Here is a 26,450-nt window from a genome sequence, read left to right as displayed (position 1 = left end):
CCCCCACCGTGGCCGAGCTCTTACTCCCTGGAGTTCTGCTGTCCTGCTTGTAAAGGGAAACTCCCGGAGCATGGCATGTATTTAAAAAGCTTTGGGAATGCATCACTGCGGTGCGGGTGACAGCAGCCCATGAGCTGGCCTCTAAGTGCCTCCCAGGGACAGCCCGTGGGGTGATTACGGGGCAGGGGAGGAAGAATGCGCAGCTTGCGCCCCGTGATTTGCCTCAGGAAGAGGGTGTGAGGGAGGCTGAGCAGGCTGGGCTCGTGGTGGGTGACTCGTGGATGGTTTCAGGAAGCAGGACTCTGGCCCGGATGAGATCGGAGGCAAAGCAGGAAAGGGAGAGGATTCTTCGGCTGGCTTTTCGCCTCCCCTAGAAGGAGGCAGGAGTGTGGTCGGTGTAAGACAGCAGCCTCCGCGCGCCTGGTGGGCCGGGCTTGGTCCTTTTGCAGTTCCAGCCATACCGTGTTTTATATTCGGACGTGATTACAGAGTGGTGGATTTCTTGGCTCCTCCATCCTGGTCACAGATGACCTTGTCCTGTTTGAGAGGATCCTACCGAGACTCAGGTTACATGAGGTAGTCAAGGATCTCAAGGATCGGCAGACAGGCCCCGGCAACTCCGCATGTCACGGCAGCCTGGCGGTGTCTGTTCTCCCGGTCCCCAGCAGAGAGGCAGAAATCAAGGCCCCGATGCGGAGAGACTGGCCCCCGTGGGGAAAGTGCTCTTCCAATCTGCTGTCTGCTCCAGAGTCTGCCCCAGGGACAAGTGTCTGAGCAATGTCACACTGGCCTCCTAGCTGAGGGTGTGCCTGGGGACGGGGGTGGGATTGGGGGGATTGACAAGTGGCTTCACGAATCAAGACAAAGGTTAGGTGTTAGGGTTAGAGAGGTTAGAGTTCAACATTACGGTTAGGGTTGAACCATTAGCAAGGGCTAGGTTAGGATTAGGGATAAGGGTTTGGTTTAGGATTAAGATTTAGGATTAAGAATTAGAGTTAGTGGGGCTGGAGCAATAGCACAGTGGATAGGGCATTTGCCTTGCGCGGTCGACCCGGGTTCGATTCCCAGCATCCCACATGGTCCCCTGAGCATGGCCAGGAGTAATTCCTGAGTGCATGAGCCAGGAGTAACCCCTGTGCATCGCTGGGTGTAACCCAAAAACAAACAAACAAACAAAACCGCAATCTTGTGAATTCACAGTAAAAAACCAAATAAATAAATTATAAAAAAGAATTAGTGTGAGGGCTAGCATTGGAGTTAAGGTTTATGTAGGGTTAGGGTTGGGCTAAGGGTAAGGGTTTGGGTAGTATAGAGACCAGGTTAAAGTGCAAATAGGTGTGAGGAATGGTGTTAATTGTATGGTATTAGGGTTAGGGTCAAAGGGCTAAGGCTAATGTTAGAGTAGGTCCAGATTTGTGTTAGGTATTGTTCAGATAGGTTAGTATTAGTTTAGGTAGATTCTCTGTTTTCCTCTCTTGTGTCAGGGATAACATTAGAGCTTGGTTGTGACTCTGGTTAGGGTAGCATTAAATTGGGGTTTTGAGTTTAGGTTAAGGTTGGGATTAGGAAAGCAAAAATTAATTTTTAAGTAAAAATTTAAAAGTAAACTAAACTTTTTAAAAAGTTAGGATTAGGTTTGTGAAAGGGTTAGGGTTAGGGTTAGAGTTATGGAAGAATCAGGTTATTGTTAGAGTTAGGGTAGTCTTGGGTAAGGTTAGGGTCCAGGTAGGGTTACTGCTAAATTAATCCTGCTGCTCCAACTCCCTCTTGGTTTAGGTTTAAAGGTTAGGATTTAGGTGTTAGGGTTAGGGTCAGAGTTTTGTTTAAGGTGAGATTGGAGTTCGAGTTATGGTAGATTCGAGAGGTAGGTTTGAGATAGCGCTCATGTAGGGTCAGGATTAGAACTAAGGTTCGGGTTGTTAGTATTAGTGTTGAGTATGTTGGTATAAAGGTTAGGGTCAGGGTTCGGGCCAATATTAGGGCACCTAGGGTTAGAGTTTTGTTTAAGTTGAGATTGGAATTAGAGTTATGGTAGGATCAAGGGGTAGGTTTGAGATAGAGCTCATGTAGGGTCAGGATTAGAACTAAGGTTCGGGTAGTTAGTGTTAGTGTTAAGTATGTTAGTATAAAGGTTAGGGTCAGGGTTTGGGCACTTAGGGTTAGGGTTGGGTTTAGTTACTATAAAGCATAGGTTTAGGATAGGGTTGCTGGGGTTAGTGCTGGACTTCCGTTACTTGGGGTCTCTCGGGACCCTTCTCCATGCTCGGTCACACTCAGGCACAGGCTTCTCCCCAAACCTTAGAGCCGTCTCTGTACCATGAGTGCAAGTTGCATCTCTAACTCTCAGCTGGGTTAGCCCTGAGCCCTCGAGCGATCGGCAAATCACGACACTCCTGCAGATGTGCCTGAGGCCCTCAGCTCCCAGACTCACCAGGATGTAGTGGGGAAGCCCCTGCATGTGGGGCCACTCTCTGCTCTAGCTGTGTGAGCCCAGACAGGTGTTTCTGAGACTCCGTTTCCTCATCTACCAAGGAAAGTGGATAACAATACCCACCTCATGGGACCATCATGAAGCTGGGAAGAGAAGATTCTGGAAGTTTGCACTGGCCCTGCCATGCAGGGGCCTTCACGGGGTGCTTCTTCCCCGGTGTGTGCTGGCTTTGCCTCCTGTGCCAGCCCTGTCCTTCCCTCTCGGCTCTCCTCCCCACAATCAGTGAATCGACCCCATCCCAGTGGCCGTGAGGTTCTGGGGACAGCACAGAGAGAACAGGCGCTTGTCCCTGCCACGTGGAGTAAAGCTTCGAGGGGTGGAGGCCAACGAGAAACGGATGGACAAATCAGTAGTATTAGCTCAGACCATATCTAATGTCTAATATTCGCCATGTCATCCGGCTCAGCCAGATGAGGGCCAGGTACCGTCAGGTGCCAGGAAGAAGCTATAACCAATGGCTGAGAAAGGACAGAAGGACTTGGCTCTTTTAGATGCAAGACGAGGAGAGAAGGCCTGAGGAGGGGACATTTGAGCATCAGGGACTGGGCAAGGCTGTGTGTGTGTGTGTGTGTGTGTGTGTGTGTGTGTGTGTGTGTGTGAGCAGGGGCCAGGCAATTTTCTTCCAAACGCTAGTTTTATTTTTTTTTTGGGGGGGGGGGGGTGAGGAGGTATTTTGTTTTTGTTTTGGGGCCACCTCTGGAGGTGCTCAGAGCTTTCTCCTGGCTTCGTGCGCAGGGATCACTCCTGGAGGGGCTTGGGGGACCACATGAGGTGAGGGGGATTGAATGCAGGTTGGCTGTATGTGAGGCCAGCTGCGACCCCTCTCTCCACGCTGAGTGGTGAGGCGGCCCCCTCTTTCCTGCCTTCTTGCCACGTCCTTTTTCTGCCACTGTAGCCATATCTGGTAAGTTTCTCAGGGGGACCCAGCTCCGAATTTCTGGGGCACCTACCTGCCCCATCGGAAAACTCCAGGGTGGGTATCCAGCCCTTCTTGGGCAGCCGCACCCCTCCCCATCTCTTCCAGTCGCATCTTCCCTTCTCGAGGTTGGTGCTGGTTAGCAGAAGCATGCCCCCAAAACTGCCATCTCAGACCCCCGCGTCTTCCCCTCTCCCCCCCCTCACCCCACCCCTCCGGGGGCCCTGGGCTCTGCCACCCATCCCTGGCGCGGACCGTCTCTGCGCTCCCCGCCCTCCGCTTTGGCGCCCCCTGGCGGACGGCCGCGGTAGGGTCCGCCGTGCAAAGAGGGACTCAGCACGCAGCAGCGTCCCCCTTTCATCCCCGGGGCTCCACACTCCACCCGGGGCAGGGCTGCCTGGGCTTCCGCAGGCCGGCAGGCCAATCAAGTGGGGTCTGCCCCGGGCGCCAAGTTGGGAACTGCCAACCTATGGGTGGTAACTGAGAAACTGGACCTGATCCCACGTGTCCAGCTTCTAGCGCAGACCAAGCCCAGGGCCCGGTGTAGTGGGCACAAGAGTCTGGGGTTCAGCCATGAACAGAGCAGTTAGGTCCTGAAGCCCGCAGAGCTGACCTGGCGACAGCAGGCGACAGATGACCAGCTCAGAGGCGCAGGGCTCGGCGAGGCTGAAAATGAGGGGGACAAATCTCAGGGGTCACAGCAGTCTTCCCCACCCGGATCACTGCCGGCTGTCCCCCTGGGTAACGTTTAAATCATCTACTGGCCAGGGCTTCCCCCTACCGGCCTTTCCTGCTCTCCAAGGGCACCTGTGTGCCCTGACCACCTCGCCCCGGTCCATCCCTCTGCAAGGCCAAGGGCTGCTCATTGTCCCCTCCCTCCAATCAGGGCTGCCTTTCCTCTGTCCCCTGCAGCTACTCGGCAAGGGTGACAACTGTCATTTGACTTAATTCTGCAGTGCAGCGAGAAGGACGGCAGATCCATGGACAATTGCCTGGGCCTGGGTCCTCGGGTGAGGGAGGCAGAGATGAGAGTCACACAGTCTCCTGCAGGGAGGAGTCTGCACTGGGGTACCTTTTGTGGGGAACCATTCGCTGGAAAATGCGCATCTCATTCATGTTGATCAGCACAGGCCTGTCCAGAAGCAGATAAGAAGGCGGCTGCCTCTTACCATTTTATCTTCATTGAGATTTATCTTCATTCCAGCATCTCAGAAAACTCAGAAATAAAGGAAGCGTGGATGGATTGTTCCAGAGAGTAGGTGGGGGCAGGTTTAGCTTTAAAGAGACAGAAGGGGGCCCCAGTGATAGTACAGTGGGTGCTTGCCTTGCATGCGGCCGACCTGGGTTTGATCCCCGGCATCCCTTATGGTCCCCCAAGCACTGCCAGGAGTAATTCCTGAGTGCAGAGCCAGGAGGAATCCCTGAGCATCGCCGAGGGGTCCCCGAGAGAAACCAAAAACCAAAAAAATAAACAAGCAGAAAAAAGAATGAGAATTGGGGAGTGGAGAAACTATAAAGAGAATAAAGGGGTTGAGGCTCATGACAGGCATGTGGCCGACTGAGGTTCTATATTGGCCCTCACGTGGTCCCCCGAGTGCCTCTGGGAGCACTGCCAGGGTAGCCTCGATGATCCCCCCTACTGCTGGGCCTGAGTAGCACATCCCCAGCCTCTTGCATTGAGCCGCCAGCCCAGTTGGCTAAGAATTGCCAGGAGGGGCTACTGGGCTTCCTGAACATCACCCGAGAGACATTCCCATCCAAAGAAAACATCCCACAGGCCGAGGGTAGGTAAGACAGAAAAGAGAACAGCATGACAAAAATAGGTGGGAATGATTACGCTGGACAAGATCTGAGGATGAAATGTAGGTAATGGGATTTTCTTGTTAATGATAATCTTTCCGTATCGATATTGCGAACCACAATGCCCAAAGGGGGGGGAGACACAGAGAGAGAGAGAGAGAGAGAGAGAGAGAGAGAGAGAGAGAGAGAAGAAAAGCGCCTGTCATAGGAGGGAGTGGGGGATGGGGGTGATGAGAGGGAACCTGGGGACACTGGTCCTGGGAAATGTACCCTGGTGGAGGGATGGGTGCTGGAACACTGTATGACTGAAATCCAATCATGAACAGCTTTGTAAGAGTCTAACTCACAGTGATTCAATAAAAAAGTTTGAAAAAAGAGAAAATATCCTACAGTAAGTGTGAGTGATGATCTTAATTCAGCAGGCGGAGGTGGTGGAACAGGGGGCAGGTACCCCCTGAGGCAGGCATTTGAAAATTGGCCACTGAGTTATTTCCACACCAGTTAACAGATTCAGTTCAAAACCTCATGAAATATTAGGGCTGGGGAGTTAGCGCAGGGGTTAAGGCTCTTAACTAGAGCTGACCTGGTCTGATCCCCCAGTGCCTTTTATGGCCCCCGAAGCGCTGCCAGGTATAGCCCCCTAAAAACAGTTCTAGGGACTCATACTCATGATTCCTTTTTTAAAAATTTTATTATTATTATTTTTGCTTTTTGGGTCATACCCAGCAATACTCATGGGTTCCTCCTGGCTCTGCACTCAGGAATTACTCCTGGCCATGTCTGGGGGACCACATGGAATGCCGGGGATTGAACCCGGGTCTGCTGCATGCAAGGCAAACGCCCTACCTGCTGTGCTATCACTCCGGCCCCAGAACTCCTAATTCTGATATTGGTAAAATGTACAGAGCTACACACTGTTCGGAGTTTTTCATTTGCTCTCTTCGTGTTCCCCACCACCCTACTCAGTAGGTCCCACATCCCATTTTACGCATGTGATAACTGAGGCCCTGAAGGACTGACTTGCCAAGGCCACACAGCAGGAGAGAGTGGAGCTGGCAGGAGCAGCCAAGCTGCTGTGCCTACTCATCTGTGGCTCCTGGGGACACAGTACAGGCTCGTGTTCAGCACTGAGCTCCCGCCCGAAGCCCCCACCCAGGCCCCACCTGGCTCCGAGCCCTAGCCCACCTTCTTGAGCACTGCCCCCCCCAGTAGATGGAGGTGTTCCCATCATGGCTGCCGTGGCCTGTGCTGCGTGGGTCCACGCCAGCGGGAACTTCCCTTCCCACCCGTGAATGTTGGTGACACAGACCCCACTCGTGACACAAACCCCACTGCTGAGACAGACCTCAGTGGTGAGACAGATCTGACTGATAACATGGGCCCCTGGGTGACACAGACCCCATTGGTGACATGAACCCCTATTGGTTGAGACTCCTGGTGAGACAGACCCCACTGGTGACAGCAGATTCCACTAGTGACTCAGAACCCACTGGTGACACAGGCCTCTCTGGTGACATGGACTCCACTGGTGACATGGACCCCATAGGTGTCATGGCCTCATAGGTGAGGCAGATCTCATTGCTGACACTGGCTGCATGGGTGACACTAACCCCATGGGTGATATGGCTCCCATGGGTGAGATGATCCCATGGGTGACATGGCCCCCATGGGTGAGATGACCCCACGGGTAACATAGCCCCCATGGGTGAGGTGTTCCCATGGGTGACATGCGCCCCATGGGTGAGATGACCCCACGGGTAACACAGCCCCCATGGGTGAGGTAGACCCCACGGTGACACAGCCCCCATGAGTGAGGTGGACCCCACGGGTGACACGGCCCCCATGAGTGAGGTGGACCCCACAGATGATATGGCCCCCATGGGGAAACTCCAGCTCTGTGTTCCCAGCCTGGGCCCCAGTGCCCGTCGGGCCCAGAGGTCTTGTTGGGTGGAGGGTTCTGGTGGACATTGTAAGGGCCTTGGCTTTACTCACTAGATGCCATAACTTAGTCCCTCCCTAATTTGTGACAACCACAAATGTCTCCAGATGGTGCCATTTGTTCTTGGGACACAGTCAAACTCATGTGGGCGGGAGGTGGAGGCCAAGTTATTCTAGTTCACTGGCTCTCGCTGCTTTGTAACTTCGTGCTTGAACCGACTGCAACTGATTTTCCATTTCTCATTGATGGGCTTTGAGATTTTTATATATATATATTTTTGCTACTGCTGATCATGTGAGATGAAAAGTTCCAATACTCATGTCTTTGAGCCCATCTAGGTTCTGGTTTGGGGCCACCCCCAACAGTGCTCAGGTGGTGCTGGGGCACAGTACCGGGAGCCAGAGACTAAACCCAGGTCGGCGACATGCACGGCAGACACCCTACCTGCTGTTATCGCTCTGGCCCTCGTTCTGCATTTTTCTTTTCGACATGTATCAAAAACCCTTTCTCCATTTCAATTTTTTCTCCATTTCAATTTTTACTTTATCTGGGATTGAAACTAAAGAAAAAAAAGGGAGCTGTCCAGTGGCTTCCAGACTACTTACTGATATAGGTGACTGAATAATAAGCATTTTAAGATTTTTATTTATTTTGGTTTTGGGGGAAGCACACCCGATGGTGCTCAGGGCTTACTCTTGGCTCTACACTCAGGGATCATTCCTGGTGGGCTTGGGAGACCAAATGGGCTGCCTTCAGGGGATCAACCCTTGGTCTGCCGCCAGCCAGGCAAACGCCCTACCCACTGTACTATCTCTCTAGCCCGCACTTATTTTTCTATGTATAGATTCAGGAAATTTTCGAGCAGTTACTCTAATATGTCAATGGTTGTTATTTCTAGGTAGTGGGCTAATGAATGTCACCTAATTACCTTAACAGTTTCTTTCAAAAATAATCTTTTGTGGGGCAGGAGCGATAGCACAGCAGGGAGGTTGTTTTCCTTGCAAGCGGCTGAGCCGCTCGATTCCAAGCATCCCACAGGGTTCCCCTGAGCACCACCAGGAGTGATGCATGAGCCAGGAGTAACCCCTGTGCATCACTGGGTATGACACAAAAAGCAAAATAATAATAATCTTTTATGATTTGTGTGTGTGTGTGTGGGGGGGGGGGGAGTTCGGGCCACATCAGATGGTGATTAGGAGTGACCCCTGGTAGAGTTCAGGTGACCAAACATGATGCTGGGGAATTGAACCTGGGTCATTCGCATGTAAAGCAAGTGCCCTATCTTCTGTACTATCTGGTCTAACAAGAAACAAGTTCTACTTGCAACATGAAGCAATGCTACCTGGAAAAATCATGTGGCAAATTCCTTGACACCCGAAAGTTCATGCAAATGACAGAGCTGCCAGGAGCAGGGCCTGGACCAGGAAGGCTGAGGAGAGGAATGGGGGGTGGGGGGTGGGGTGGGGCAGGGGTGCTTTGAGAGAGGCCACACCCCTCCAGCACCCCTGTCAGCTGCCATTCTGAGATGTCATGGCTTGATCCCGGGCAGAGCTGTGGGTGTGGGTCTGCTCAAGTCCCTCCCATCAGCTCTGCCATCTGCCATCACCCAAGTGGCCAGTAGACCCAGGCCCTTGGGTGAAGATGACCAATGACAACCTCACAACCGGAAACAGATGGTGACGTTGGTGGCCCTGCAAGTGGAGCCAGCTGATCAGGTCAAAGGAGCGCAGAGGAGGGGACTCAGGCCCAGGACTCCCACGAAAACAATCTCATTGTCCGCAGGGTGCCAGCAGGACCCAAGGTATACCTGGCCCACAAATGGCCACGGGCACCGGGGGCTCAGGTTTAATCCCAGGGGTGCCAGGGATTGTTCACAATAGTCTCTTCCTGTCAACATGTCAAGTCTGAGAGCACAGGAGCCTGATTTTTATTTTTCCCGCGTTCCCAGGGTCTGAGAGATGCTATTCTGTGACAACCGCACAAGATACCAGAATGAGGGGATTGGAGCGATAGCACAGCGAGTGGGGCATTTTCCTTGCACGTGGCTGACCCGGATTCGATTCCCAGCATCCCATATGGTCCCCCGAGCACCGCCAGGAGTAATTCCTGAGTGCAAAGCCAGGAGGAACCCTTGAGCATCTCCAGATGTGACCCAAAAAGCAAAACAAAACAAAACAACAACAAAAAAACAGAATGACTTTCCAATCCCCCCTTCACAGTACATCCCTCTAAAAATGGCAGAAGGGGCCAGAGAGACAGCAGAGCGGATAAGGCACCACATAGGGTTCCCTCACCCTGCCAGGACTGATCCCCGAGCACAGGGCCAGGAGTAAACTATAAGCACTGTTAGATGTGGCCCACCTTACTCCCACCCCACCAAAATAAAAAGATGGAGAAACAGGAACTTCTTTGAATTCTCTGCATCAGAGCTTCTATTACCTTCAGTAATCTTTATTTTTTTTTTGTTTTCTGGGCCACACCCGGCAATGCACAGGGGTTACTCCTGGCTTTGCACTCAGGAATTATTCCTGGTAGTGCTTGGGGAACAATACGGGATGGGGGAACTGAACCTGGGTTGCCCAGGGGCAAGGCAAAACACCCTACCCACTGTACTATCACTCCAGCCCCCACCTTCAGTAACCCTTTGATCCTTGTTTCCTATTCAGTAAATTTTGGTGCATTGAGGAAACTTGAGTAAGATGGATCCAAGGATGAGAACCCAATTCTCCTATCACTGATCTCTTCTCAAATTGGGAATTTACACCCAAACCGCTTTTCTTAAGGCAGATAATGGTTCAGTATTTGGTTTCTTTAGATCAGCTTTGCTTCTGAGGATTGTGCAAACAGGAAGCAGAGGACAGGATGGATGATTTGCAGGGTGACTGACTCCTCGTTGTGAAGGACAGATGCCTCCTGGATGCCAGGTGATGGGGACATGGCTGTAAGCCAGTCCATGCCACCGAAGACATACAGCCTGGAGGTAACATTCATCACGCATTCGGAGTACGCTGAGAGCTTGACTCATTGAATCCCGAGCAGGTAGGTTTACAGAAATAAACAATCTGCCTGACCCTGGAGGCTGAGAGCCTGAGAGCCCGGGGTGAAATTCGGGCAGGCTGGTCCAGCCCGTGTCCTTAACCTTGGTGCTAAAGCTGAGTGATCAGCACCACCAAGCCATGCCGATGAATATCCGGGGTGCACAGAAGCAACCACCGACCCGAGTGGGGGGGAGGGACGGGGAGATTCAGAAGTAGAAAATTAGCTGGGAGAAGTGGAGAAGGGGAACACCAAGGCTTCAGGGCAGAAGGGAAGTCAGAGAGAGACTCCCTGGGTGCCACAGAGAAAAGTCGAACTCATTACTCACCTCCCTCCAAAAGACGTGGACATTTCTCTTTCAGATGAGCCAGGGAGCTGGGGAGGGGAGGGTGCAGGGCTGCGACGGGGAGAGAGGCCAGGGGAGAGAGGGCAGCTGTGCTGAGTGAGATAAGGCAGCAGTGCCCACCTACAGCCGCCCTAGGCTTTGGGGGCCCTTTTGATTCTTTTTAGCAAGGAGCTGCCAGCAGGTCTGTAGGGAAATCATGCTGAATAGCTCTCTCCCTCTCCCTTTCTTTGTGTGTGTGTGTGTGTGTGTGTGTGTGAGAGAGAGAGAGAGAGAGAGAGAGAGAGAGAGAGAGAGAGAGAGAGAGAGAGAGAGAGAGAGATTTCCAACAACTGAGGCAGATCTGATGTCAGGACCAAAATCCTCTGAAACAGGGGCCAGAGCGATAGTACAGCAGGCAGCAGGTAGGGCATCTGTCTTGCACGTAGCCGACCCAGGTTCGATCCCAGGCAGCCCATATAGTCCCCTGAGCACCACCAGGAATAATTCCTGAGTGCAGAGCCAGGAGGAACCCCTGAGCATCGTTGGGTGTGACCCCAAAACAAACAAAAATCTCTGGCACAGAGATTCATCCTTCAATACTGGTATGCGGACGGTCTATTCAACCCAGCCTCAGTTGTCATGGGTATAGAATGTCCAAGGAGGGACGTCAGTGGTGTAATGAATGGGCCCAATGCAATGACATCTGTTTTGGGGTCACACCAGCAGTGCTCAGGGTTTATTCCTCAAAGATGACAGCCTCAGTGTCCGGGGTTGACAGAGATATCTGGGACCACGTGTGCATGCCTGTGTGTGTGTGTTGAGTGGTGCCACGGATAGAACCCAGGGTCTCAAGCATGGCAAAGCAGGTGCTCCACCACCAAGCTACATACCCTGACTTAGAACATTTTTTTTTTTTGGCAAAGCTTTTCTCACTTTAATATGTGTGTGAGAGATAGTACAGCAGGTCAAGAGCTTGCACTTGGCTAATCCGGCTCAATTCCCAGCACTACATATGGTCCCTGGGGTACCACTAGGAGTGATTCCTGAGCAAAGAGCCAAAAGTAAGTCCTGAGCACTGCGAGGTGTGGTCGCCAAACAAAAAAAGGACTGGAGAGAGATTCCACTCCAGAACCAATAAAGTCCCCTAAGCAATGTCAGGGGTTACTCCTGAGCACCAGCAGGTATGGACATCCAAACTTGGCCAGAGTACAGCAGGTAAGGCGCCTTGCCCGTGGCCAACATGGATTCCTATCCCGCTACTCCACATGTCCACGGAACACTGCCAGGAGTGATCCCTGAGCACCACTGGGGGTGGCCCCCAAACAAACATAAACACTTGACAAAATTTGGTTTGAGATCACACTCTCCCCCTTCTTTTTTTCCTGTAGGGAGCAGAGGCTGCAGCTCCTGGGCTGTGGTATATATGTTACCAGAGATCTGTACTCTAAATTTAAAGGGCCTCATCGGCCAAGTCCTTGCAAACTGTGTGATCTTATATGAAATGAAAGCCATCCCAATGGAGAAACACTCAGTAGTGTTTCTAGCAGTGCTCTCTACTCTATGCCTAGAGTATTCCTCTTTCCACCCTGGTCCCGTCTCTGCTGCTTATCTCTGATGATACTCCAAGCATCCAACAACAACAAAAAATTTGCAAAACAACTGTTATCTCAAGCAAAATCACACACAAAAATGTGATCTGACAGACTCAGAAGAGAAACAGTAAGGGAAACAGCGATAAGGTTACTGCCAACAGATACTGACTTAAAAAAAAAAAAAGGACAAAGTGAATATTCAAACAGTGAGGCCATCAGGAAAACTGTGGAAGAACCCAAATATTCCAGCAAAACATCCTTTGATTACAGGGCTGGGGTTGGGGTTCAAGAGACAGGCAGAGCACTTGCCTTGCGAGTACAAGACCTTGGGCTCAATCCCCGGCACCACATAGACTGGTGGTCCAGGGAATGGCTCTGGGTTTCCAACTCTGCCAGATGTGGTCCTCACATCTGGGGGGAAATCCTGATCATTGCAAATATCCAAGTGGAATGACACTGTAGGCTCTTTCCATCATGGTTTTGCTTGAGAAGCAAATTCTTGATTCATTCTGTTCATTATATTTGAAATCACGGCATGTTTCTATAATTTTAGTTTATGATGAAAGCTGTTATGACAGGGCTGGAGCGATAGCACAGTGGGTAGGGTGTCTGCCTTGCACGCAGCCGACCCAGGTTCGATTCCCAGCATCCCATATGGTCCCCTGAGCACCGTCAGGAGTAATTCCTGAGTGTAGAGCCAGGGGTAACCCCTGTGCATCGCTGGGTGTGACCCAAAAAGAAAAAAAAGAAGAAGAAAAAGAGCTGTTAAGACACTCCCTCAACCTCAATCCTACCACTATGAACCTTTGGTTCCAGGGTCTGGAGCGATAAGGTAAGGTGCTTATCCTGCATGTGGCTGACTCATGCAAGTTTGGCTTGATTTAATCCCCAGTATCCCATATCGTCCCCCAAGCCCCACCAGGAGTGATCCCTTAGAACAGAGCCAGGAATAAGTCTTGAGCATCATTAGGTGTGGCCCCCAAAACAAAACAATCGCTCGCTCCAAAAGAAAACAAAACATTTTGGTTCCCACTTGCAATGAATTCACTTTCCTGATTCTGGTGTCGAGCGGTTCCTCCAGCTGAGTAGATAGCTTCACTCTCCGAAGTCTGATTTGTCGTTCAGTTACCTGCCTGTCTGGGCACTCGTGCCTGGCACGTAAAAGCGACATTGTCCTACAACTGTCTGATCCTTACGGGAGCTGCTGATATAGCCAATGTGATAACGGGTCCTTTTTCTTTAACCTGCAAGTCACCAAGGACAGAATGCAGAACCTGGGGTGCTTGGCTGCCCCATGGCTGCGGTCATTCCCAGCTGCCAGCCAGGGCCCAAACAGCGCAGGACAAGAGCGCAGCTGACGCTCGAGATACCCTCACTGGCCAGGACTCGCAACCCACCAGGGCACCTGTCAGCATTCCGACGCCAGGAAAGGAAATGCTCCCCCAGAGGCCCTAAAGACTCAGCTGTGAGACCTTGTGGCGCTTTAGTCCTGTGATGCAATTCAGTCGTTTGAAGAGTATGTCCAGGGCGTGAGACCAAAAGGTCATAGGATACATTTGCTTAACTGACGAGAAACCACATATACATTCCACCTTCTGACCATTTTAAAATCAAAGATCCACTTCCTGCAGGTAGTCTTAGAATGTTAATGCCGAAAAGCACAAAGGCCTATTCAAATAAACTGCATTTTACGGGTGGAAAAACGGAACTATGGGGCCAAGGCTCGGTGAAACTTGTGCTGTGAAGCGTCAGATAAACAGCTCAGGCTACGCAGGTCACTACTCAGTTCTGTCTGAGTCACTAGTCGGCTCCGTCTCTGTTTCATGGCTTAAAAGAAACATGTACACATGCAGCTGTGCGCTGGTGAGGCTTTCTTTATGGACCCCGAAATGGCCAGTGTACATTAGTTTTCACAAAAATATCATTTTTGAACATGTAAAAAAAAAAATTTTTTTTTTTTTTTGCTTTCTGGGTCACACCCAGGGATGCACAGAGGTTACTCCTGGCTCATGCACTCAGGAATTCCTCCTGGCCGTGCTCGGGGGACCATATGGGACGCTGGGAATCAAACCCAGGTCGGACACACACAAGGCAAACGCCCTACCCACTGTGCTACTGCTCCAGCCCCAAAAATGTAAAAATCTTGAGTGGTCTAACAACGGAGTTATTTGGCCTTGGGACCTCAGCTGCCGATGCTGGACGGATCTCACACGCGTGGCCTGCTCTCCCCATCCTCGCAGCTGCATCACCACGGGGTCGACGTCTAGGAAATGTGAACCAGGCCATGGTGGAGAAGCTCAAGATGTAATGACAAACAAGAGAAACATGCAATAAATCTGAGCCACTCGCTCCATTTTGAAAAATAGGCTTTATTTTGACCAGTGGTATTGTAGGACACCCTAGACAGCACAACTGATTATAGCCAAGTTCATGGATACAAATAAAATAGCAGTTTCCCTCCTTCTGGCTTTAGTTCCCTCTTCAGAGAAGTCGGGAGGAGAGGACGGTGCCCAGGGGCTGCTCTGTGGGCGCCCGCCGAGTCCCGGCCCCTGGAGCCTCCTGACACGGATGGGTCGAATGTGCAAAGACTTTTGTTTCAGAAAGGTACAGAGCAGTGTTTCTGGAGGAAATCACACTAGCGTCCGCCACCAAACACAGCTGATAAGGTTCATCTTGCTGTGGACGGAGGGTTTCGGCGGGATGGAAAGGAGAGGAGGCCTTTGTGCTCATTCTCTTTGATGAGGGGGAGGTCCCCAGGGGGTCCCCGCAGCCTGCCTCGGTCCTTTTAACTCCAGGTGACTCAGGGGTCCTGCCAGCTGCCCCCGGAGTGCGCCGGGAAATAAAAACCCCTGGGCTCAAATACGAGACTGCCACACAGCCAACAATGGAGGAGGCATTCCACTTCCTTATTTCACAAAAGGTTCAACTCTACCGGCCTTCTGTGGAATAAGGTGCCTGATAATCAGAAAATTATGAAAACAACTCTTCTCCACCCCTGAGGATATTTTCTTCTTTATAAAGTTGAAAGTACAAAGTATTAAAATAATTTGCCCTTTCTCCCCATCAAAAAGAATCACTTTCTCAAAAGATTCCTGCAAAATATAAAATTCTGAAATAAAATTGATTTCTTCCCAAACCAAGACCGAGAAGTCAATGGTAAGCTGCCAAGAAGACCCTTTCCACAGAGGGGTAGAAAAGACACAGGACTTTTGCTTTTGTTTTTCAATGACCACGTTTAAACAAAGATAGTGAAGGGATTTCTGGCCTCGTGGGTTTTTAGTTTTCACTTGGATTTTCGGCATGTCTTAGCGTCGGTTACTGGGAGTGAAGAGAACAGCTTGTTTTCCAAAGTCTGACAGAGTCCCGGAAAAAGCCCTGATCTTTCCTGCTGACAACTCCCCGAATACAGTTCGCGCAAAACCAGATGGCAAGAATGAAAATACTCCGCGGCTCTCCGTTCCCTATCTTCATAGTTTTCACATCAAAAGCACCTGGAGGATCGATTGTGATCAACACAAAATAGCATCGGGGGGGGCTGGAGAGAGGATGATGTCACCAGCCGGGAGCGTCAGCCGAGGTGACACGGGTTTCTGAATTACCCAAGAAGAAGTCGTCACTGGCAAACTGGCCTGGCACTGGGGCCTCCCGCGGAGAACAGGACAAGCAGCTGTGCATGCTCAAATAGCAAGACGTGCAGAAACACACTGTCACTCTGCTGGGGGAAGAGAGCACACGGGGGGAGAAGGGGGGGGACACCGCGGGCCAGGGCCAGCTCCTGACCGCGGGGGCCAGTCCCCACGGAACCTCTGCACTGCAGGAGAGGAGGAAGCGCAGAAATGGCAACAACACCTGGGGGTGGGGGTGGGGATAGAGCGAAGCACATATCCGCATGCTCACACATGCACACACGGTGCCGCTGAAGACCGCCCCCGCCCGGGGTCACTCCGGGTTCATGCGTGACTCCCTGCCTGGTTCAGAACTCCATCTGCGGGGCTCTCGGCGCTACCTAGACCCTCTTCCTGCTCTGGCAGGCACCCACAGTTCCAGATACGCCTGCTTGGTTCCGAGCCCTGGACAAGCGCACGTGAGCCAGGTGGTCCTTTTCCGCCTTCAGGTGGGAAGCAGTCAGGAGGGGAGCCTTCCCTCCCGGCCACTGTGGGCTGTAGCCGGGGACTCCCCCTGATCAAGGGCGGGGGCTGAGGCAGACGGGCGGGCGGGCGGGGGGAGGAGGGGCGGCGGGGCAGCCACAGGTCCAAATGGCAACAGCACGGCTGGGGTGTGGGAGAGTCACTGATTTTCGCTTCGCTTTTCACAGACCCCTACTGAGATGCTGACTCGCAAGAAGAGACGGTGGGTGGTGGAGGATCGGCAAATCCACGCAGAGTCACTGGGACCAGAGTTTGCTCCGAATTGCTCACTGACTCTCCCGCACTCAGACACACAACACACATGCACACACGCACGCACAAACACAGATATACACATGCACGCACACATACACGCACGCGCACACCCTTTCCACCACAGAGGAAATCTTTGCAACAAGAGGCACTTGAATGATATTTGGAGAGTTCCCGTGGAAAGGCCTTCCCCTCACAGTGAGGTGCGACGGACGGATCGGCGCTCAGGACTCCATCTCTTCTTGGTCAAGGGGAGGCGGCACGAAGCTGATAACTTCATCGTAGGTCAGGCCTATGGACACGGGGAGGGAAGTAGGAGGTGAGACTGCTGTCTCGACGGGGGAGATCTCCGACCCTCTTCTTCTCCTTGCTGGGCAAATGGCCTCACGGGCTACTGCAAGGACCTGCTTGGGTGCTAATGTGTGATATCCCGAGAGAAGGTTCATATATGCACAGAAGTACACTCTCTCTCTCTCTCTCTCTCATTCCTCCGTTATCATCGAGTCTTCTTTCAAGCTCTTGCAGAAGCTGCTCAAGAATAAGAGTGTGTCCTCACAAGCACAGCAAAAGGAAGCCCTGGCTTTTGAGGTTTAACTGAAGTTCTGTAATAGTATTTTATTAAGAAGAATATGAGATCAGACAGAGGAGAAATGGCTTCCATTTCTAAATGTATCCCTTTTCTTTCATTCTCCCCCCCCCCCCCCCCCCCCCCAGCGATGCTTCGGGGCTACTCCTGGCTTTGCACTCAGGAATTACTCCTGACGGTTCTCTGGGGACCATATGAGATTCCTAAGATCGATCCTGGGTCTGCCGCATGCAAGGCAAGCACCCTGCCCGCTGTCTTGTTGCTCTGGCCTGGTCGCCACAATTCTGAGAGCATGAAAATACCCTATTCTCTGCTTATCTCAGAGAAATACTGTAAATGGAAAGAGTCGGAACACCAAAGCTACCAGCGCTGCCTGTTGCTATCGCCATTGGCGACGTTCTATATTCCTAAGCAGCTTCGACAGAGAGCTTGAAAGAGTGAGAGACTCAATGGTAAAAAAAAAAAAAGGATGTGAGGGACTAAGAGCAATCAGAGCAGAAACCCACTTCAGAGACCCCAAGATGCTCACCAGCCACAACAGATCACTTCTGTATGTCCACTGTGTATCAGAGACGCTAGTTATAAGCTTTAGTGAGTTAATGATAACCACTCGGAAATTTTCTTTTCCCTGCTCAGGCTCACCTAGGTAAAAGTGCTAAGCCTGGGAGCCTGATGGAATCCTGCCCGCAGGACTTACTTTTCCATTCATCAATAAGGAGGTCCCTGCTTTCAAAGGACTGATCGTAAGGGTCAGCCACGGGTTCGTCATCAGGATCATGGTACTGGGCAAAGTAGGCGTGAGCAAGGGCTTGGGCTGCTGTGATCCTCTTATCTGAGTCCAGTACGAGCATCTTCTCCAGCAAGTCGACAGCTGTCAGGAAGCGCAGATTGGAAGGGGAGGAAAAAACAGAACAAAATTTAATGTGTCACCCAAAGAGCATGCCTGTTTAAGTAAACACACCGTTCTGACCTTTTACACCTAAGCAAAGAACTCTCCAAGTTTCTGGCCTAGAGGCAGTATTCCTTATTTTCTCGTGTGTGTGTGTGTGTGTGTGTGTGTGTGTGTGTGTATTTATTGGTTTAGGGTGAATCTATTACTTCTAAAAAATAAAAAGGTTTAAGAACAGATTCTGTTTGAACAAGCTCTGTGGGATGTCAGCATGAAACTGCTAGCACTGTAGTAGAATTGTGAGACATGAAAGTCTACAACTAAAATAATTAAGATGTAGGAAGGTTTAGTTTTATATAATTTTTGTCTCCTTTCACTATTAATATCAGAAATAAACTTGCTTAGTAGTCTTCAAAATTTGCTAAGCAGATCTTCAACACGAACAAGCTGAGTATTTTACATGGGAATGCAAAAGAAAGAGACAAAGAGAATTTTCCCGGGCCAGGGCAGTAGTACAGCAGGTAGAGAGCGCTTGCCGTAGGTCCCTGGCAGCCCATGGGGTCCCTGAGCTCCTTCACGAGTGATACCTGAGCTCAGAGCCAGGAGTAACCCCTGAGGACAGCTGGGTGAGGCTCTCCCAAAACAGAATTTTCCTTAAAAATTGTTCACTCTAGGGACTCCCAGGACAGTATAACAGCTAAGACACCTGGCTTGCATGTGGCGGACATAGTTGACACAGGTTTGATACTCGGTACCCCAGATGGTCTCCCAAGTCCCACCAGGAGTGACCCCTGAGCATAGAGCCAGGAGTAAATCCTAAGCATGGCTGGGTGTGACCCAAAAGCCATTAAAAAAAGAAAAATTGTTTAAGGGATCAAAGAGACAGGTCGGGGATTAAGTGTCCTTACATGCGGCTGACCCCAACTCCATCCAGGGCACAACACAGGGTAGCCCTGGAGGCCCCAGCCCCAGGCCCCCTCCCCAGCCCTCGTGGCATGCTCGGTTCTGAGACTGCAACGTACTTCAGTGTGAAGGGGGCAGGAGTGGACACAGGGCGGAGGGCAGTCTCCTGGGGGACGTCTACTGCTCTGAACACGGGGGGCAGCCGAGACCCTCCCGTGCAGTCTGAATTTCAGAGGTATGCAGTGAAACATGCACATAAGAAACTCATAACTTTGTATTTCATTTGTGCATGCATGCGGTTTTGGGTCCTATCTGGGAGCGCTCTGGAAACCAGATGGTGCCCGGGATCAAATTTAGCCTCCTGCATGCAAAGCCCGGCTCGGTCAGTTGAGCCAGCTCTCTAGCCCCTTAAGTTTGTATTTGAAAGCTTTAGGAGGATTAACTGGATTCTCAGGAAAAATAAATAAATAAATAAACAAACAAACCAGACTAGCTATTGTTTGGGTCACAAGGAATCTTTGCCGTCCCTAGCAGAAAAAGAACCATGTTCTTAAAAAAATCAACAGCTTGATGAAAGCAATCAAGTCAAGGGTGAGAATAAGATTTCTCTGGGATGGAACTGGCTTAGCGGCCAGTGGTGCTCACAAGGGTGAGGCTAGGAGTCTGCACCTGGGGTCTGCCCACGGGGGCCGAGTGCAGTACCAGCAGCTCCCGACAAAATGCGGTCCCCAGCGCACAGCTTTTACATAGGACAGTAATTGCAAGCCTGCCACTGAAAAACCAGAACGTGCTCAAGGACCACAACTGAAATGAGAGACCCCGGCAAGGACTGGGGACAAATACGGAAGCAGCCCCATCAAGTGTGTGTGGGCCCTTGTGATTGCAACAGCAGCAACTAAGGAAAGGGGCTGGGGAGGGGGGAACCGGGGTGGGGTTGGGACACACACAAGAAAAGGACAAACTTTCCTCTATGATTCGCCTGGCTGTGTGGGTCCGAAACTTCTGTCCTTCGTCCTGCTGCTGCCTTGCTGGGCACCGCTAAGCCCCGGACAGATGCAAACACAGGGTATCAAAGGGCAACGGAACATTCAACCCACGTTCTGGGAGTAATGATGAAAAATGAAGTCGGTGACTGAAAAATACATGGCTGTGAATGGTCACGATGCAGATGTATTTCTGTTCTGTTAATGGCCTGGACATAAGCTTGTGATAGTATTATGCTCTGCCTACAAGAAGAGACTCTGTGATGTCACTGTTTGTCAGTGAGCTGATGGTCACGTTTTAATTCTCAGAACTGCTGTGCCGAACATCAGGTGGTCCAAAGCCTCCATTCAACTCGTTCACCATCCATATTTCTAAGTGACATCCAGTTCTGTACAATATTTAAGTGCGATAATGCTGGGAAAATGACACAGCAGCAGATGTACGTGACCTATAAAAAGCTGCATACATCCTTCCACCCCCTTGGAAAATGAACAGCCACGTCTCTTTGAGACGGCTACCAGGAAGTCCAACAGTGACGGTTATTATCAAGTCCACAACTTGAACTGCGGGAAAATAATTCAGAACAGGATGACAGAAAACAAAGTTTCCTACTATTTACAAAAAACATCACTGCTCGACACCCCAGTGTACCTACTACTTAAAGAGAGCGACTCACAGATCTTTCAACTAGAAGATAATGGCTGACGCAAGTCATACAAAACCAGGGAGAGAGCACACCAGGGCAGACACGACCTCCACCCATCCTAGCTGAGCTCCAGGTGTCCCCACCACAGGGAGTCTTTCCCATGACAGTCACTCGGCTAAGAGCTGCCAGGCTCCCTCCCGGTCTTACAGGCCAATGTGGGCTCACTGACAACTGCCAGACACTTGAGAGAACAGGAGCGTCTGTGCTATCGTATGAATTATCCCAAGAACATCCACACTCCCTCTGGATGAAGGGATTAAAAATAGGGAGGCCACTCAGCCTTAACCATAAACCTGAACGTGAGACACAGCCAGTGGGTGGGGTCCTGAAGTGAAGGGCTGAGCCACACACACTTGAAGAGATACAAAAAAAGATGTAAAGACATACCCGTCTAATACAGCACAGAGAAACCGGAGGCTGGCTATGTTATCATCAGCTGTCCTCCTAGGAAAAGTCCTGGCCTGATTTCTCCGTGTCCACCTTTAGATGGCACTGCCCACTGCACTGCTTGCTCCTAACTGGAGCATTACAGCGTCAGCCAGTGCCTCTTTCAGGGCCAAATAAAGCACACGTGAGCGCACAGATTTAAGGAACAAAAGTTATTTCAGCCGAGACAGTACTGATTCCATCACTGCCCACGTCATTCCCCCTGGCCAAGGCGGCAGGAAGGAACATGGAGCCATTCCTGGAAATGTGAGGTGGTAAGTTATCGCCACAAAGAGAGAACGGTTAGTCTCTGAGGGGCAGAGGAAAAGACAGGAAGGAAGAAAAATCTATGGGGATGACAGGAGCCATAGCATCAGGAAGCTCCAGGCAGAGCAGGGCACAGTGTGAGGAGCCCCTGGGTGGGGCCTCTTGGCCTAGCAGGGCTTTAGGTGTTTACAACCCTCAGGTTGAAGACACCAGAAAAATGGTACCAGCATGAATGAGAAACAGGCTTTCCACTGTGCCTTTTTTCCTGGGCTATTCAATCTTTCCTACCAACTCTCCTAATTCTTTCTCTGCTTTCTTTGCTTTATCAGCCCATTTCTCCCACAAAATTATGTGATTATAAAATATAAGCATGTTACGTGATTTAAAAACACCCTTGACCACCAATCTGACAACACAAAACACAACAGAGGCATTATTTACCACCTTCCAAGATTTCATTACTGGCAACCTTTTAGTCAAATGAAACAACTCAACCAATTAAGTACCTACAAGATGAGGAGGCTACAGTCAACTCACCCAAGGGATTGGCACCAATAAATACATTTGCAAAGTTCATCTTCGGCATCTGGGTCAAAGATTGAATGTAGTTTCTTGCCTGTAAGAACAAGGGTATTCAAAATGATTTTATTCAAACATTTGACAGGTCTTGAGTCCCATCAAGGAATGGCTGGTAAGTGAGCAAGTCTCCTGGCTCCAATGTCAGACTGTGACTGACATTCATTAAACACCCGTCTTACTACTGCCAGCCTACCCTCCCTACAAGCCCTTTACTTCTTCTATCTTGAAGTTTTATTTCAAGTGAGTGAGCATGAAGTTAACTTTCCTGCCATTAACTTTCTGGTCAGAGGGTCAGAAATCTGAAAAATGAGGTCAAGGTATCTAAGAAGTTGCCTATTGGAGACAATCTTCTGAAAAAGCTAGAATTGCCATGGGTACCACATTCCAAAGTACCTATTGAGGTCCGTGTCATCAAGACGACGCAGGTCAAAAATCATATACCAAAGATCATGCATCTCTGACCAGCACCCTTTTGATATTAAGGGCTTCCGTGGGTACAGTAAACATACATCGATAGTAAATCTTGCTAAGAAAGTAAATATAAGCTCAGAATATTATTCCAAGAGGCTTGAGCACATTTAAAAGAAAAACAATCTATTACAAATAGAGTTATGATACCTTCAGTCCCTAGGGTGGGACAAGCTTGTCTGAGCTGTCATTCTCATCACACTGGGCATGTTACTTTTTTAAGCATATAATAGTGGATGACAAATGATGTGTAGAAATCTGTCACTTGTAAGTCACATCTTTATGAGCAACTATCAACTAACGAATCAATGATCTGACCTGGAAATACCAGGGCTAGGTATTAGTATTTGGTTTGCCTTCTTCACAGCGTTAGTGTGATATTCAAGGGACAGAAAACTCACGAAAGCACTTCAGACAAAAATTCCAACAGAAACAATATTTCTATTACTAACAGAGTTGTAGTACCTTCAGTCCCTAAGGTGGGACTTGTCTGAGCTGTTATTTTCATCACATTGGGCACGTTACTTTTTTTTTTTTAAAGTCTTAAATCCTCAATTGTAAAAAAGTTTAATGACAGAGCTTCCTCTTAAGATCGGGGGTGAGGATGAGCAGTAACACGCCAGCACTCCGATAGTGTATTTATTTGGTTTAGTGTGAGTTCAACACACATCAGCCACCATTACAGCTGCATTTATGAAGTAACATCTGCTTGTTTCCTTGTCTCAGAAACATAACTGTTTCTAAACCTCATTCTAAAGAATTTAGGGTGCCAAGGACTGATAGCTCTGATTAAGGCAAAACAAAAACCTGGTCTTGAGAATAATCATGTAACACAGAGCTCATAAATGTGCGCTTCAGCTATTAAGTGATATTTCAAAGAAAAAATTCCACTATCAGTCCATCCAAGATCAAACATCTTTTAACCTACCTGAACTGCCTCAAGATTCCTGTTATAATTCAGCTTAATAGTTGTGTGCGTGCGTGTGTGCGTGCGTGTGTGTGTGTGTGTGTGTGTGTGTATGACACACACATATACACTCAAACACACATAAAAGGTTAGAAAGTTTTGGTTGCTAGAGCAGCTTCGCCTTCTTGGGCTTCCACGCGTGCAGCAAACAGGAGAGGTGCACTTTGAAAAGCAGCTGACAATTACGATTTGAAAATAAAGTTCCAGGTATTGAAGACACGCATGGCTGTACCCTCTTCCTATGTGAGCATGGAGATAAAGAGATGAAGGGAAACAGAGGCAAGAAAGACCGGTCTCAGGCAGAGAACAGTCATCCCTGTAATAATATACAGAGATAAGTAACAAGGCGGCCTGCATAACTAGAGCTGAGACAGAAGCAAAGCTGGGGTGGCCTCTATCCTAATTCCCCTGGACAATTACGGGCATCTGAGAAAGAAGTGCCCTAATCATCTCTGATGACAAAACCAGTGTTAGGCTCAACAGTTAGAATCAGTAGAGAAGGGACTAAGAAGGAACCTAACTCTTCAGTGTTCGTATTTATTCCACATTACTTGTCTCTTTTCTTTTACATGCCACCATTACAGCTCATTACATTAATAATTTTTCATTATTAATGTCAGCATATAGCTTTCTTTTCTTCCTTTCTTTTTTATTTTTAAACAGAGAGAGTCCTCTCTGGGTCATTAAAATAAAAATGAATGAATGGGAAAGTATACACCTCCAGCCAAAAGTCATTAGACAGTAGCTGTATAATTACAGGCATAGAAACTAGGAAAACACACAGAGCCGCTTGAACACTGAATTCATAAAAGCCCCACGTGGAGGGCGCCTTGTATTCCATGCACAAGGCTGTGACTTTATATTCCAAGTCCACAGGAGTGGACGACATTTCCTCCCAGGGGTCACCCTCTTGCAACGGCACCCAGCAGCCGCTGCCTCAGCCCTACAGGCACCTTGCAAGTGTTCAGTGCCCAGAGAAACCGTGTTGGTTATGCGGTAGAGACAGAACGAGAAAGTAGCCTTCTGCCTGAGAGCCCTGCACAGCCCACTCATTCTCACCTCGTGGCTTGGCATCCTGTTAATGAGATAAGCAGGGGGTGTCCCCGTCAGGCGCATAATCTGCTGAAGCTGGTTAATATCTTAGATGCCTAGTCAAGGGCATTGTTAAACATACATTGCAAAAAATAATAATAATAGTAATAATAATGATAATAATAACTTGCAACTCAAGTTTAAAAAAAACTCAAAAGTCACCCCCAAACAAAAAGCCTAATCCCCACCCATTCCACCCACACCAGGCCAGAGCCCAAGGCTGCTTGGCAAAGCATGCGTGCGTCTCTGAATGGCGGGAGAGTTACTGGGCTTGTAGCCGGCAACTGGCTAAACAGATAAGAAAAATTTATGCTCTTTGGTCTTCGCAACATCTTTACTGACAAGAATTTGAGGCTCCCAGGAGAGAGACTGCCCCTCATGCCAGGATGCCAGCCTGAGAACTATGCTGCAGGACTGACGGCCAGAACCCTCTTGCTTGTGGGCTAAAGGGAGATGATTTAGAACATCTGTATCCAACTTTGGACGAAATATTCAACACGTTTTATTCCATTCCAAGAAGAGGCTGAATTTCTGTGCCATAGGTTCTGGTGATTCTCCGAGGCACCATCTGTCCAAATGTGCGATGTAAGTGGGTGTGTGGTTATGATAAACAATGTCAAGTGCCACAGATGTTAGTAGTGGAACATTTAACACACACACACACACACACACACACGTAAACTGAAGGGAGGAGAAATGGGGGGAACATTAGAAACCAATGGCATAGACAAAGCCAAGTCTTGGGCTGCCGACAGCACAAAAGTTGCCACAGATATTGCAGCATGCCACAGTGATTTCTCTCACCACCCCCCTAACGGGCAAAGAGATGAACCTCACTTAACACAACAGCTGGGAGGAAGTAAGTCTGCCCCCAAGCTCAGCAACTACCTGACAAGGGCAGAACTGTGAGGTTCTCCATATATAAGTTTTATTCCAAACTTCTCTTAGTTGCTGCATGATTTTATTATTTTTTTGTTTGGGGGCCAAACAGAGTGTCACTCAGGGGCTACTCCCAGCTCAATACCCAGGGGACCACGTGCTGTGGGGACTGAATCTAGCCTCCTGCATGCTAGCCTCCAGCCCACTGCCTAGATTTTGAACATGATTCTCTGTCCAAAAATACGGTAAGGGCTGTTAGTTTATCGTATGTTCCTATTAGTGTAGAAGTGACAAATCCCCCAAGAAAATCAATGAAAACCTTTTTATGTTAATTCTCTCTTCCAGTTGTAGCATCATTGTCTATGAATGCCTTGGTAAAGTAATTTCACTTCATTGCGGATGCCTTAATAATTTCCCCTTTTAAGCTTCTCCCCTAAACTAAAATCCAGTAGTGGTCAGATTACAAATATCTCAGGCTGGCCATGAGTAATGAGTGTGGGAGTGATGCCGGGGGAGGGGGTGGATTAGGGGGTCAGACGCCCTCACCTGCCCTTCAGGCTCCTCCCTAAGCCCAAACTCAAAAGAGAGCATGGGATTCTTTTTAACGGCCTCACAATGACGTTGAGATGGAAAATTTCAATATTTAAATACACTTTAAATATTTGAATACTCCAAATAATTTTCATTTTAAAAGTCTTGTACAACAAATTACAGAACAAATAGTATTCTACATGCCAAAAGAAAAAGCAAAAAAAATGGTCGCTAAGCAAAGCGGCAAGAGCAGACTGCAAACTGGGGTCCACAATTTCAAAATTCTGCCATTTCTCTTCTTTTCTCTGAATGATACTGGGGCTGTATGTTTTACACATTATTTTGTCTCCTTAAAAATGGTTGTCCTCTCCCCTTCTTGTCAGAAGACTGGGAAGAAAACATTTCTACAGAAACATGTGACCGTGAGTCGCTAGAAGGGCTTACTTAGCCTCCTATGATTTGGGGGAACTCTTTTACTGTAGGTCACCAACCCAAAATCCTCTCCCTTAGCCATCCCTCATCAGCCACTGTCCCCTCCCACGTGGCACATGCCAATGTCTCCTCAGTCAGCACCCCTCACCGTGCCCTCTTACTCAGAAAGACCTATTTACGGACTGAACTGTTGCAGAAACGAAGGCATCGCCACTTCCTCAGTACTTTCCAGAAACCATAAA

At 49.5% G+C, this 26,450-nt stretch overlaps 1 protein-coding gene across 3 annotated transcripts in view; it reads right to left on the bottom strand.

Annotated features, from left to right (window-relative positions):
- Window positions 1-14,448: 14,448 nt before the first annotated feature.
- Window positions 14,449-26,450, bottom strand: part of MAPK14 (mitogen-activated protein kinase 14) — an 81,036-nt gene continuing 69,034 nt past the window's right edge. For 2 of the 3 annotated variants that reach the window (XM_056132373.1, XM_056132376.1), the window contains 3 exons: window positions 21,798-21,876; window positions 17,783-17,956; window positions 14,449-16,791 (listed from right to left, as the gene is read on the bottom strand). In XM_056132373.1, coding sequence (XP_055988348.1) covers window positions 16,724-16,791; window positions 17,783-17,956; window positions 21,798-21,876 — 321 coding nt within the window. In that variant the 3' untranslated portion in view covers window positions 14,449-16,723. Of the gene's footprint in view, window positions 16,792-17,782; window positions 17,957-21,797; window positions 21,877-24,333; window positions 24,414-26,450 lie in introns of all 3 variants that reach the window. The other variant, XM_056132374.1, reaches the window with a different exon arrangement.

Source organism: Sorex fumeus, unplaced genomic scaffold, assembly GCF_029834395.1.
Source record: "Sorex fumeus unplaced genomic scaffold, SorFum_2.1 ptg000094l, whole genome shotgun sequence".
NCBI classification, from domain to species: Eukaryota; Metazoa; Chordata; class Mammalia; order Eulipotyphla; family Soricidae; genus Sorex; species Sorex fumeus.
This window is presented reverse-complemented; position numbering and strand designations above follow the sequence as displayed.